This window comes from Colobus angolensis, unplaced genomic scaffold (genome assembly GCF_000951035.1).
Source record: "Colobus angolensis palliatus isolate OR3802 unplaced genomic scaffold, Cang.pa_1.0 Scaffold133, whole genome shotgun sequence".
Taxonomy (NCBI): domain Eukaryota; kingdom Metazoa; phylum Chordata; class Mammalia; order Primates; family Cercopithecidae; genus Colobus; species Colobus angolensis.
This window is the reverse complement of record NW_012114411.1, coordinates 3,501,226-3,516,744: the sequence shown is the minus strand read 5'-3', so window position 1 is coordinate 3,516,744 and position 15,519 is coordinate 3,501,226. Positions and strand designations below refer to the sequence as shown.

The following is a 15,519-nucleotide window of genomic DNA, read 5'->3' as shown; positions in this document are numbered from 1 at the left end:
CCTCCCCATGATAGGCCCTGGTGTGTGATGTTCCCCTTCCCGAGTTGAACAGTGAGATCACTTGGGCTGCATTTTTAAGGCAGAGGGCAGTGCCTCCCGAGGCCACTGTGGCAGGGGAGTGATGGGATCCCCACAGGGAAAGTGAGACTCAGGAAACAAAGGGATACAAGGTTAGCCAGCCTTCCTGCCTTGGGTCATTATCTTATTTCCAGGAGCCAGCGGATTTCCTCACTGCACTCACGGCACTCACTCACGTGCTCTACTGGCCTTTGCGCTCTGAGAGAGCAGGATCCTGGCTTATTTCACTCGAAGTAGCACCTGACTCAGAGCCTGCTCTGCAGTGAGTTCTCAATCAATGATGTTTGAAGACAGGGGCCCCAGTGTCAGTGCTTTCTCTATGCGTTCTTTATGCAAAATGACAAATCTTAAGGCATCCCGATGATGACACTGAATGGCTGGGATCCGCTCTGCTGGTCTCCCCTTTGGAGAGATCATTGGTGCCACACGCTTGATTTTCATCTGAAACCTCACCTAGAACCGAGCATGTTGGTGCCTTGTCACCTTGGGATGTTTCCATGCTATTTTTCTCTAATAGAAAAGTTAGTATTTGCACATGGTTGAAAAAATTCAAACAGTACAACAGGGTATACCATGAAAAGTATCTTCCTCCCAAATCAGACCTTTAGTGTCCCCTCTCCAGAGGCAGAAGACTTCTTGAGCATTCCCCTGACGTTTTCTATATAAAGGTAAGCACATACATGTATATATTTATATGGATATATTTTTAGATGTCCACATGTGCTTAACTTTTTGATTTGCTTTTGTCATTCAAAGCATTTCCTGGCAATTTTTCATATGGCCTCATGTAAAATGACTTTATTCCTTTTAAATTAAAAAAATTATATTAAGTAATACTTCTATATGATTTAAATATGAAACATACCTAAGAGTTTATAATAGAAGGAATCGTCTTCTGCCTCATTTCCATTCTTCTTCCTTAAAGGCAATCTCTTATAACTGTTTGTCTTTAGTTTTTTTTTCCTTTGATAGATAGCACCATAATATAAATAATATGTTTATATTTCTGTTTCTTAATTTATTGACTTAAAATATTATTTATTGATATTTGGCTATGATAGATGGATATCTCTCCCACTAACTAATATGCTTATGCCTCTATTTATTTATCTGTCAACTTTAGACATTATCTATTGATTTTCTAATAAGATAGATGAGCTTTTAGCTACTTACTGCACCCCATCTCCTCCCAATACTGTTTCATCTTTATTTCCAGTTCCTTTCCTTGTCACCTCTGCAACCTCAAACACCATACTTAAAACTCAATTGCTTTTTGTGTTAACCATAGGAAGCATCGTTTGACTTTGAAATACAAGAATATTAGCAAACTCAACCTTCCCTTTGCTCATATCACCCCCTCCACAGCACCCTTCTTATCTTTCAAAATCTTTCAGCTTTCCCTTTATTTTGCCACTGTCAAGTTGATAAAATTTTCATTCTCTTCTGCAGCCATGGTGAAGGTTTCTATGATTCGCTCGTACACCTGAGTGATATATTGATTAGCACTCATTTAGCAGAAAGCGACAGAAAACTCAACTTGAAGCCGGTGAAGCAGGAAAAGAAATGCATTTACTTTACAACACAAGCAGCAATATGCAGGGATAGATTCAGCCTCAGGTAAAGATTCATTCAAAAGTGTTATCAGGACTCAGGTTCTGTTTCTCCAGCTCTTACATTCTGCTTTGTGTTGGCTGCAGGCTGAGTGAGTATCCCCCAAGGAGGAAAGATATTGGCAGCTGCTTTTACCTTCCCTTTCTCAGATTTAAGTCCAGTAAATCCAGTGGGAAGAAGAGAAAGTTTCTTCCAAGTAGTTCTGTTTTGGGATTTTTTTAAAATTTATTTTTATTTTTAGTTTTTTTGAGACCAAGTCTCACTCTGTCGCCCAGGCTGGAGTGCAATGGCGGGTCTCGGCTCACTGCAAGCTCTGCCTCCAGGGTTCAAATGATTCTCCCGCTTCAGCCTCTTGAGTAGCTGGGACTACAGGCATGCGCCACCATGCCCAGCTAACTTCTGTATTTTTAGTAGAGACGGGGTTTCACCGTGTTGGTCAGGCTGGTCTCAAACTCCTGACCTCATCATCTGCCAGCCTCGGCCTCCCAAAGTGCTGGGATTACAGGTGTAAGCCACTGTGCCCAGCCTGTTTTGGGATTTATTCTGATTGGAACCATGTGTTCTCATTCCAGTCCCTGAACAGGGACTAAGGGCAGGCTGATTAGCTGACCCTGATCTCAGGTTCCTCCCCTGGAACCAGGCCTAAAGCCTCACCTAAAGCACTGAAGGGGTTTCCAAAGAGGAAATCAGGATGCTGTTACCAAAAGAAAAGGGAGAGAATGCTGGGTACCCCAAAATAATAAATTACCCACCCAAGGCATTAAACTCTAATGCCATCAGGGTCCTTTTTGCAGAAATTTGGGAACTGACCTAGTAAGAGACACAGAGAAGAATGGTTCCTGTGGCCTGATAGCTGTGCAGACATTTTAAAAAAATGTCATGAGCCAAACACAATCCGTCTGGAGGCCGAATTGTTTTTGAGAGCCATCTTATGCAACTGTTGGCCTGTATATTCCTTCTGAAAGTTGAGAAAATTGGACAGCATTTATATGATTACAGCTATGTAAATAGTTTTTTAGGGCAGAGTGAGTTAATGTTTTAAAATTCTTTAGGATCCCTGTCATGTGGCACTCAACAAGAATGTTCCTGGTATCAAGTTGCTAAGATTCTTTCCCTCTTACACTCCCCAAGGACCTTTGCTCAGGATCAATCTGCACTGTGACTTACTGTACACCTGCACCATCCTCTGAGTGACAGACCCCATTGCCTGTCCAACTGCCATTCCCTCTTTCTTCCTGGCTAGGATCTTTTCTTTTGTTTACCTTGGGTGTTGTCATTTATATTGCAGTTCTGTCATAGGCAGTACTGTTCAAGATGGAGTGGGACTGCAGCCCAGCAAGTCTCAGCCTCATTTTACTCAGCCCCTATTCAAGATGGTGTGACTTTGGTTGGAAAACGACTGGGTAAAGTGAGGCTGAGACCTGCTGGGCTGCATTCCCAGGAGGTGAGGCATTCTTAATCTACAGGATATTTACAGTTAAGGGAACAAGTTAATAATGTTCACTGAAGAGACTCAGGACTTAACAGAGCTGGGAAATAACAGACCCAGGAAGTGTACTGATGTTCCGATATCTTAAGAACAAAAGCATTCTTGGTTTAAGAATAAGTTTTTCTTTAGAAATAATAATACAGATACTTGCAGAAGACAGTAATTACACCAAGATTAACAGCTCTTTGTCATAAGCCCTTGTAGCAGAGTACATCTCCCTTATGATTTTGGGTTTATATGTAATATAAACAAGTATTGCACCTAAGGTGGTTCCTCCTCTTGCTTTTGGGAACACCCTGCTCTGCCTATGGAGCAGCCACTCTTTCAACCCTCTGCTTTTTTAATAAACTTGCCTTCACTTTTCTCTGTGGACTCGCCCTGAACTCTTGTGCAAGATCCAAGAATCTTCCTTTGGGGTCTGGATCAGGACCCCTTTCCGGTAACGGTTCTTCTCAAATGCCTTGTGATGCTTTGTGATCTCTTTGCATTTTTAAAATCTTTTATTTTTAAGACAGGGTCTCATTCTGCCTCCCAGGCTCTGGAGTGCGGTGGGGCAATCTCGGTTCCCTACAACCTCCACCTCCTGGGCTCAAGCGATCCTCCCACTTCAGCCTCTCAAGTAGCTGGGACTTAAGTCACTCACCACCATGCCCAGCTGATTTTTACAACTTTTTTTTTTTTTTTGTAGAGATGGGGGCTCACTATGTTGCCCACATGGGCCTTGAACTCCTGGCCTCAAAGGACCCTCCCACCTAGGCCTCCCAAAGTGTTGGGATTACAGGCGTGAACCATCACACCCAGCCGGATTTTTTTTATATATGAACTTGTCTTCTATTGATTAACAATTAATTTTGTGATTACAGACTCTGGTGCTGTGAACATTCTGGGACATACCTTTATGCACAAGTATATCTACAGGATAAATTCTTTTGTTTTAAATTATTATACTTTAAGTTCTAGGGTACATGTGCACAATGTGCAGGTTTGTCACATAGGTATACATGTGCCATGTTGGTGTGCTGCACCCATTAACTCATCATTTACATTAGGTATTTCTCCTAATACTATCCCTCCCCCAGCTTCCCACCCCCGACAGGCCCTGGTGTGTGATGGTCCCCTCCCTGTGTCCAAGTGTTCTCATTGTTCAACTCCCAGTTATGAGTGAGAACATGCAGTGTTTGATTTTCTGTCCTTGTGATATTTTGCTGAGAATGATGGTTTCCAGCTTCATCCATGTCCCTGCAAAGCACATGAACTCATCCTTTTTTCTGGCTGCATAGTATTTTATGATATATATGTGCCACATTTTCTTTATCCAGTCTATTATTGGTGCACATTTGGGTTGGTTCCAAGTCTTTGCTATTGTGAATAGTGCCACAGTAAACATACATGTGCATGTGTCTTGATAGTAGCATGATTTATAATCCTTTGGGTATATACCCAGTAGTGGGATGGCTGGGTCAAATGGTATTTCTAGTTCTAGATCCTTGAGGAATCACCACACTGTGTTCCACAATGGTTGAACTCATTTACACTCCCACCAACAGTGTAAAAGCGTTCCTATTTCTCCACATCCTCACCAGCATCTGTTGTTTCCTGATTTTTTAACGATCGTCATTACAGAATAAATTCTCAGAGGTAGAGTGTTGGATCAAGGTCACTGGAAATTTCCTCTTTGGAGTGTGTGTCTGTGTGCGTGCACATGCATGTGTGTATTTGGAAAGCAGGATTTCATACTGAGAAAAGTGTGAGCTCTGGGGCCAGGTTGCTGGACTCATCACCTTTTCTCATTTCCTTAAGCAGTGCTGTGACCTTGGGCAAGTTACTTAAGTTTCTGTGTCTTGGTTTTCTAATGAGTAAAAATGGGAATGATAATATCACCTTTCTCCTAGGGTTGTGAGGATTAAATGAGTTAATTTGCTGAGATTCATGTCTGATACCACTCAATAAGCACGGCCTGTTACTGAGTGTTATTCTAGGTCAGACTTAGCAACACCCTAATCAGAAAGTCTACTGTTCTCAGTGGGCTGGTGCTGGAACTCCGATGAGTTCACGCGTGCCTCTGAGCGCACTCATTGCAGGAGGAGAGGTGGTCTCAGAGCAGGGATGCAAGCCCAGGCCTCCGCAGACCTAGAAGGGAGCTCTGAGCTTTCTTACTCAGCGGTCTCCTGAATGTGGCCCCTCACAAGCTGCACTGTGAACAGCTGACTCTCAGTTCCAAAGGGGTTGGGCACATAATTGAACGACTAAATGAATGAGTGAATGAAACCAGGTGTAAGAGTGGATTTTTCTTTTCTTAAATCCCTTCCTGTTAACTCTAAGCCTTCAAAAATGTCTTGTGCACCATCACAGCCCCGATTTACTATATGTGTGCTTGGAGGGGCACAGCATGGCATGACCCTACCCTACTGGACTGTAGCAACCAAGGCAAATGGGAGACAAAGTGCAGTTCTGAGGGGTCCCCAGGAATACTTGTTGGGGGGACACTGATAGAAGCCTGGACTCCCTGATTTCTTGTGGGTGGGGGATTTGGACTGCTTGCACTTGGGACACAATGAAAAAAGAATGAGCTTGCAACCCTGGGAAGCCTGGAACAGCTTGGATAGCATGGGGCCTGCCACATGGTAACCTCTAAATAAACGGCAGCTTTCTATATTCTATTTCTAACTTTCAGTAGAGACTAAAATAAAATGTGTGTTTGATGCCATATCCACTCTTTCTTAAGCCATATCTGCCTTTTTAGTTATGAATATGACTGTCCATTTAGAACAGTATTTCCAGTATGACTATTACATCTATAAGATGATTGTCAGATAGAATGAGACTCAGAGGCCAGGTAGGAGAACAGGGATCTTGGGCTTCAAACCAGGCCTTCTTAGCAGCATAAACTTGCCGTAGTCACCTGAAATTTCGAAGAATTCATTTCTGCCTCTGTAAAATAGTGCCGTAATATAACAACTACCACCTGTCTGGGCTGAAGAGCACATCTTGACATTAAATTAAAAGACAGCGCAAACAAATTAATTAAGAGTGGGTAACATGCCCTGAAATCTTGACCCAAAAATCACTATTAATGGTAAAAGCATTACAGTATTACATTTCTATAACATTCCTAGCAGATGGGTGGCTAAGGAAAAATCTTGATTCTGAATTGTCTTAGAATATGTTTATAATTTATTATTTTTTCACCATTCACATATTAATGTGTTGAGAAATAGGAGATCTAAGTTCAAAAGGGAGTTACTTTCTGAAAGTAGGTGATATATACCACATAGGTAGAATATTTCACATGTACCTAATACCTCCACACATAATAACATAATATATAAGGATAACTGTTAATGTGAGGCTCTTTTTTTCTTTTTGGTGATGTTGAAAATTAATCAAGAACTTAGCCTAACCAGTCAAAAAAAAAAAAAAAAATCAAATTACCAAAGACCCATGTATAGTTATCAGAAAAGGCAATATAGATCCTGAAACCAGGAAGCTTGTTTTGGGGGTGGGGAGAAGATTCTGGAAAGATCCCAAAAAGCCCAGAAAGATTCAGAAAACACATCACACCGCAAACATGGATCTCTCCAGGTGAAAGACTGAGTCTACCTCCTGTTTTAATAATGAAACGGCTGCTAGGGTCGTGGCCCTTCCAGGGGTCTTCATTTGTGATGGACAACTGGGTCGTTTTTGTTTTGTTTGGGGGAATAAATATTTGAAGGGGGGTAACCAAAGAAGGTTTTGCTGCTGTTATGATGTTATTGATACACAGGCTGACGCTATTATGGCAGATGCTATCAGGCTACATTATCTTTATGCCTCCTAGGTAACCTGAAGCAATTGTCTATTGACTTGGCACTACCCTACCCTGAAGCGTCTGCCCTGCCTAGGAACTGTAACCCGAGCCACTCACATGCCTCCCCAACAGCTTTCTTTAGCCACTGACAACATCACAGAAGGAAGAGCGCGAAATTGCCCAGGATGGACGATTTCAAAGGGGCCCCAGCTGCTAAGTGACTCTCAGGGAAGGTGGTCTTGCCATCTCAACTTCTTTTTAGGGGCAACCCCTAGCAAGTTCTTCTCTTCGGGCAATTGGAAAGCGTTCCTATAAGGAAAGTGGAGGTGATGTGGACCCCTGGAAAATTTCCTGGCCCCATTTGAACTTCGCAGTTTCACTGCAAGTCATGTCCACGTGGAAAGCAAGACTCACCAAAAGACTGAAGCCTCCCTCTAGAAGCATGCATCCGTTTCCGTGCTCAGCTCTGCTCGCTTGTTTTGGGAAAACGAGGGACAGTGCTTCCTTCAACCAGTCCAGCGTGGCTGATACTCATTCCACCATCCGTGTGCAGCCTGTGGCCAAACCAGGCAGACAGCCAAGTCACCCAAGCGCAGAAGAGGGAGCTCCAGAGAAAAGGCGAGATTCGAGCACCCGTGCAGAGGGCAATGGCAGTGCCAATCGGAATTCAAGTCACCGCACTGCGGTCCAGCCTGCGGAGACGCCTGAGGATGTGCCTGGGTCCCTGGATGATGGGGCGGACTGTGAAGCAGTGGTGTTTCAGGCTTCCATCCCCAGACCATCAATTATTGACACACCCAAGGTGAGTGAGTGTTCGCTGTGCGATTATAGATGGGATGGAGCTGGAGGAGCGTTGGGATCGTTTGGCGAATGCTTCAGCAAACAAACTCATTTAACCTTCTTGCTGAATAAGGCATTGCGGGTGTTCTCACTAGTGCGAAGAAGTGTGTTATCGTGTAAATTCTCAGAGTATTCTCAAAAGATGTGCATGAGGCGATGATAATAAGCACTGGAGCCATGGCAATGACTGAAATTGACCTTGAATTAATGGGCTAGAGTGCCCTGGAGCCAACGATGGCTCACTCAATAAAAGATTAGGAGTAAGATAGTTTACAAAAGCATTCTTTTGCTTTTTCTGTTTCCCCCCAGCCGGCCTGTAAATTTATTTATATGAAAATCCACAATCTAAAAAGTTTGGCTAGGGAATTCACAAAACTGCTTCTACTTAAAATAAATCACATGATAGCAAAGCGGTGTGGGAAAATTTGGAAATGATCATCAGTGTATGCCTAGTGGTACGGAAGGGAACTGACCTATAAAACTATTCATAATGTGGATGTTTTTGTGATAATCTTCTGAGAGTTGAAGGCAGGAGGAGGAAGTATTTTGAAAAAAAAAAAAAAGGTGCCACTGCTCTTAAGAGTAATTTACTTATTTTCTTTCCATTTTTGGCATCAGTGAATATTAATTGTTGAGTATTCTGATTAGATGGAGCTGCACAATTATTTCAAAGTTCCTGGTAATCCCAGTTTGGAGATGCAGGACAGAAGAAAGGTTTTCTAAAGGGTGTACTCTAAAGGGTTGAACACAGCCAACCAGCAAAGACAGGGTTAAAACATCATTTAAAAAATAGTTTCATTTGACACCCTGCAGGTTTATATGAAATGATGGAAGCTTGGGCCTGTCGTCTGCATCCTGAAATTGCACAGAGAGTTTTACCAAATCCTCTGTTACGGCAAAGACTACAATGTTTTTTTCTAGCACCACTAAACCAAAACCCAAAAACCAGCCAACAAAAACCAAAATGTCCGGTGTATAACCACAGCCAGATTAAGGTATTTTTGGTAGTGTTGTAGGTAGCTGATTAGAATTCAAGGCCAAGTTGATATTTGTTGGCTATTTATGGAACTAATGACTTACAGTTTTAATGAACTGGACGACTTTCTGTTGAGCAGAGATTCCAGCAATGCAGAACCACTCTGTATTACTGAAGACAGCAGCAAGAACGAAGGGTTACTTTGACTTTATCTTTCTGTTTTAGTCGCATATGGGACTCAGGGGCTCAAGATAAGCATGTGAATTCAAATAGAACCAATAACACAAAATGGGGCCACATCCACATTTAGTGTCCACTTTGCAGGAGCAAAGCCACGGGTAGTCTACAGCCTAGGGCGGATTACAGTTGGGAAGGCTGGAGCACAGAGGACCTTGTAACAATCCAGACAGGAACAACAGGGAGATAAAGTGGGAGAGGCTCCACGAGGCAAGACACGCAGCAGTTGACTGTGGGATCCAAACCAGGCAGGGAAGGAAGTGAGACCAGACAGGGAGCAGTGATGGCATGCAAACACTGAAGTCAAGTGCCAGGAAGTGCAGGAAGAAGGCATGCTGTGGGCAAATGGGCATCTATTCTAGTTCAAACACCAAGAGCTAAGCCGTGCAGAGCACTTGGAGTTCGCTAGCCATTATTCTAAGTGCTTTACCCGGAGTATCTCAGCTAAGCCTGGTGACAGTGAGGTGCATATATATATATATATATTTTTTGAGGTGGAGTCTTGCTCTGTCTTCCAGGCTGGAGTGTAGTGACACGATCTTGGCATACTGCAGCCTCCGCCGCCCAGCTTCAAGAGATTTTTCTGCCTCAGCCTCCTGAGTAGCTGGGATTACAGGCGCGTGCCACCACGCCCGGCTAATTTTTTGTAGTTTTAGTAGAGACAGGACGTCACTGTGTTAGCTAGGATGGTCTCGATCTCCTGACTTTGTGATTAACCCCCATCCCCGGCCTCCCAAAGTGTTGGGATTACAGGTGTGAGCCACCATGCCCGGCCAGTGCATTTTACAGAGGAGGGCATTGATGCTTAGTGAGGGGAAGAAATTTGTCCAAGGCCACCAAGGGAGGACATGGCAGAGACAGGACTGGAACCCAGTTCTGTTTGACTCCAAAGTCCATCCTCTGAATTGTAATGTGTTTCTACTACTAATTAAATGTGTAATGTTTGAGGATTTAAGATCAAATATCATACATGATCTCACTTGATATGCAATCACATTTAAATATCATACATATGGCTAGGCATAGTGGCTCATGCCTATCACCCAGGGTTTTGGAAAACCAAGGTGGGAAGATCACTTGGGACCAGAAGTTTGAGACGAGCCTGGGCAACATAACGAAGGTTTATCTCTACAAAAATAAATAAATTAATTCCATATATTTATATGTAGATATCAATATTATTTGTTTTTAATTTATTTTTATTTGCTGTTATTTTAGTTGATATATCACAGTTGTATTTTTTTGGGGTACATGTGATATTTTGATACATGTATAAATGTGTAATCAAATCAGGGTAACTGGGATATCTACCACCTCAAACACTTACCTTTTCCCTGTGTTGGGAACATTACAATTCCTGTCTTCTAGCTATTTTGAAATACATAATAAATTATTGTTAACTATAATTTCTCCACTGTACTATTGAATACTCGAATTTATTTCTTCTAACTGTACTTTTGTATCCAATAACCAACTCCTTTTAATGATATTCAATAATTATTATTATTTGTTTTTATTCATTTGCGTTTACCCTTTTCTACCATAGCTTCATGGTGTATAACACCACAGAAGACGTCCATTTTGCATCCTGCTAGTGACAAAGCTTTGCTGTTGACAGTGTGGGGGATTGCTTTGAGATCTTCTGATTAAAGTGGCTTAGAACTGCCCAGATTTTTCATTACCAAGTGATTTTGCAATGGCATGTTTTCCCTTAGCAGATGATGAATGAGATGCTTTTATTACAATCTTGCCTGGCAGCAAAAATATTTCCCTTTTGGATGTTCTGATCGTCATTATTTAAGCTGCCTCGGTAGAGGCCACAAATAATCCTTTTTTTTTTTTTTTTTTCAGTTCAGCCTCAGACAAAATAGGTAAGAAATGGGGACAAGCCCCTCTCTCTATCTTTAGTTACCTGATGTTCACACAGAAGGGTGGCTCATTTACATTGGAAACAATGTCTGGTTCAAGAGAAAAAGCTTGAGGTAATGAAGCTAAACAAACTCAGCAAATACGAAGCATTTTTGTTTGGTGTAACGATCGGCGCACGTGTCTGTATTGAAGAAATGCTATTGATCAGTCTTCAACCTTTTTGTATTCATCTCTTTTCTGTTCCAGACCTGAAACCAAAATGATAACAACCCTCAAATGGGAATGTGTCTTATAATTGCTAGTACCTTTTAATGATAACTTTTCCCTTTTTTAGTAGTCTTGTAGTTGAAGCGTCCTATCATTGGTGGAAGTGTAGACTCAGTGCAATTCAGCAGTACTGCTGTTTATTTTATTTAATTTTAATTTTTATATTTTTGAGACAGAGTCTTGTCTGTCACCCAGACTGGAGTGCAGTGGTGCGATCTTGGCTTACTGCAAACTCTGCCTCCCGGGTTAAAGCAATTCTCTTGCCTCAGCCTCCCAAGTAGCTGAGATTACAGGCGCCCCCCACCACACCTGGCTAACTTTTGTATTTTTAGTAGAGATGGGGTTTCACTGTGTTGGCCAGCCTGATCTCGAACTCTTGATCTCATGATCCACCCGCCTCGGCCTCCCGAAGTGCTGGGATTACAAATGTAAGCCACTACGCCTGGCCTGCTGTTTATTTTTTTAGCCAGTAGTTGTTGTGGTCTTCCTCCATGTGAGGATAGCATTAGCCCTGGGGAAACATGGATGATTGTGACTCAATCTCTGAGGCTGCTGACATTCTAGTGGGAAATTCCACTGGGTAAACAGGCAGAATCAACGCAGTATGAGAGGGCTTATGGCTCAGCACCGGATGGAATACAAACACAGGAAGGGGCTCCATGCTCAGCCTTGGGAAGAAGACAGGGGAGACTGGAATATAGGGTCTTCGATCTTATTCTGTTCTAATTGCGAATCCACCTTGACACTGCACCTAGCCCAGTTGAATGGTGCTATTTCACTCCTCTCTCTCCCAGTGATGTATGTAGTATTAGAAAGGGAACGTTCACACACTAAGCAACTAAAAGTTTCAGAGTAGTTTGGTAGTTTGAGAATGTCTTCCTACAGCAGTTGTAAGTTCCATCTAGTTTGTACTTGAACTGGGAGTAGCCAGCTTCACATAGGAAGAGATAGTAATTGTAGTTTGGGAAATCATTTTGCGGGGTTTTTAAATAGTCAATTGCGGTCGGGCACAGTGGCTCACGCCTGTAATATCAACACTTTGGGAGGCTGAGGGGGGTGAATCACAAGGTCAGGAGTTCAAGACCAGCCTGGCCAACATAGTGAAACTCCGTCTCTACTAAAAATACAAAAAATTAGCTGATTGTGGTGGCAGGTGCCTGTAATCCCAGCTACTTGGGAGACTGAGGCACAAAAATCACTTGAACCCGGGAGGCTGAGGTTGCAGTGAGCCGAGATTGCAGCACTACAATACAGCCTGGGTGACAAAATGAGACTCCATCTAAAAAGAAAGAAAGAAAAAAAAAACCACCACCAACAAAAATGTCAATTGTACAAAAGTGAAGGGAAACAGGGCCCATCTTGGAATTGACAACTGCATTGATTTTTGTAACAGGTTGGTTTAGCAACTGGGCAGAGAAGTGGTAACCAAGCCATCCTAGCACCCCAGCAGTGGCCTGAAGATTCATAGGCTCTGGTGGTTGCTGATTTCTGGGGTCTGAGCCTCAGCACTGCTGTCTCTAAACACAACTTTGTCAGTCAGCTTGCTCCAAGAGAATAGAGACTCCCTATGTTGCTGGATACAGCAGGGTCAATTTGATTTTATCTTCCTGTTTTAGTGACACATGGGACACAGGGGCTCAAGGCAAGCACTGTGTATTAGAATAGAACCAATAACACACAATGGGGACAACATCTGTAGTTACTCTTCACTTAGCAGGGGCAAATCCATGGGTACGTGTAGGATGGATTAGAGTCAGGAAGGTTGAAGCATCAAGGCCATGGTAATAAACCTAACAGGGACAGCAGGAAGGTGAGGTGAGACATAGTTTACAAGAATCTGATGCATAAGTCAGGATGCTCATTTAGTTGTAAGCTTTGAGAATTAATGGGCAAGGTTGCACTGACTGAGCCATGATTCTCCCCATTGGAAAATCACAAGTGAAGAGAAATGATAACCAAAAATTTGTTGGAAAGCATAGACTTAGGGGAAGGAGAGTGATTCATTTTATTGTGATAAGATACACATAATATAAATTTTACCATTGTAACTGTTTTAAAGTATATAATTCTGTGGCATTAAGTATACTCACATTGTGGCACAACCATCATTCTTTTGCATGTAGATATCCAAATTTCTCATCACTGTTTGTTGAAAACACTGTCTTTTCCCCATTGAATGATCTTGGCACCCTTGTTGAAATCCTTTGACCATGTATGTGAGGATTTATTTCTGAGCTTTCATTCTGTTCCATTGGTCTGTATGTCTGTGCCAGTACCACACTGTCTTGATTACTGTAGTTTTGTAGTGAACTTTGAAATCTCAAAGTGTGAGACTTCCAATGTCGTTCTCCCATTTCAAGATTGTTTTGATCATTTGGGGTATCTTGAGATTCTATATAAATTTTAGGATGAATTTTTCTATTTCTGCAAAAAACATTATTGGGATTTTGATAGGGGTTGCATTACATATATAGATATCTTTGAGCAGTATTGACGTCTTACATTTTCTAATCCATGAACACGGGATATTTTTCCATTTATTATATTTATGTCTTCTTTGATTTCTTTCAGCAACATTTTATAGTTTTCAATGTACACTTCTTTTGCCTCCTAGGTTAAGCTAATTCCTACATATTTTATTCTTTTTGATGCTATTGTAAATAAAATTGTTTGTTAATTTCCTTTTCAGAGTATTCATTGTTAGTGTATAGAAATGCAACTGTTTTTTGTGCAGGGGTCTTTATCTTACAATTTTGCTGAATTTATTTATTAGTTCTATACATTTTTTGTTTTCTACACATAAGATCATGTCATCACCAAATAGATAATTTTACTTCTTCTTTTCCAATTTGGATACCTTTTATTTCTTTTTCTTGCTTAATTGCCCTGGTGGAAACTTACAATACTGCATTGAATGGAAGTAGCAAAGTAAGCATCCTTGTTTTGTTCCTGATTTCAGAGTAAAAGCTTTCATTCAGTCTTTCACCATTAAATACGAGGCTAGTGGTGGGTTTTTCTTATATGAACTTTATTGTGTTGAGGTAGTTTCCTTCTATTCCTAACTTTTTGAGTATTTTTTTTTATTATGAAAGGGTGTCGAATTTTGTTAATTTTTTTTGCATCAATTGAGATGATCATGTGTTTTCTTTCCTTCATTCTGTCAATGTGGTATGTTACATTGATTGATTTTTCTATGTTGACCATCATTGTATTCCAGGAACAAATCCCACTTAGTCATGGTGTAATCTTTTTAATATGCTGCAGATTTCTGTTTGCTAGTATTTTGTTGAGGATCTTTCTATTGATGCTCATCAGGGGCCGGGTACGGTGGTTCATGCCTATAATCCCAGAACTTTGGGAGGCTGAGGTGGGTGGATCACATGAGGTCAGGAGTTTGAGACCAGCCTGGCCACACGGTGAAACCCTGTCTCTACTAAAAATACAAAAAAATCAGCTGAGTGTGGTAGAGGGGCTATAATCCCAGCTACTCAGGAGGCTGAGGCAGGAGAATCACTTGAACCCGGGAGGCAGAGGTTGCAGTAAGCTGAGATTGTGGCACTGTACTCCAGCCTAGGCAACAGAGAGAGTCTCTCTCTCTTTCTCTCTCTCTCATTCTATATATATATCAGGGATATTGTTCTGCAGTTTTCTTTTCTTGTAGTATCTTTGTCTAACTTTGGTATCAGGTTAGTGCTGGCTTTATAGAATGAATTAGGAAGTGTTCCCTCCTCTTCAGTTCTTTGGAGGAGTTTGAGAAAGATTCTTTACATGTTTGGTAGAATTCACTGGTGAAACCACATGATCCAAATCTTTCTGTTGTTGTTGTACAGTGTTTGATTATGGATCCAATCTCCATACCAGTTATAGGTCTATTCAGATTTTCTACATCTTCCTGAATCAGTCTTGGTGAACAGGGGCTACTTTGATAGCATCACTGAGCTATTGCAATTACAAGTACCACTCGTTGATCATCAAATGAGTACTAGCTCATTTGATTCTGCTAGTCCTCTTACAATATTAGTTCCTGATAATCCCACTCACTCTTCTGCTCAAAATCCTCCAAAGGCTCCCTATTTCCCTCCCCTACAGTGGCCCCAAACCCAATACAAAGTACCACTCTGAACTCACCTCCTATTGTTCTACCAGATAGGGAAACTGAAACTCAGTGAGGCTACTAAGCATCTAATCCATTTCCACTCTAATGATGACCCTCCAAGCAGCATGGGAAATTCAGATCAACAGGCCAGACACAACTTCTGTGGGCTGTGCAGGACTCATGCGGCAAAGAATTAAGTAACCTTTCCTTTGCTCTCCTTGTCTAGGCTCCATGCCCATCCTTCCTCTTTTCTTGGCACAGTCTTTTCT

General features: G+C 41.8%; 1 protein-coding gene across 1 annotated transcript in view; it reads left to right on the top strand.

Annotated features, from left to right (window-relative positions):
• Positions 1-7,121: 7,121 nt before the first annotated feature.
• The window catches only part of FAM107B (family with sequence similarity 107, member B), a 267,016-nt gene continuing 258,618 nt past the window's right edge, over positions 7,122-15,519 (top strand). Inside the window, exon 1 of the mRNA XM_011934240.1 lies at positions 7,122-7,767. Within this exon, the coding sequence (XP_011789630.1) occupies positions 7,354-7,767 (414 nt within the window). The 5' untranslated portion in view covers positions 7,122-7,353. The remainder of the gene's footprint in view (positions 7,768-15,519) is intronic.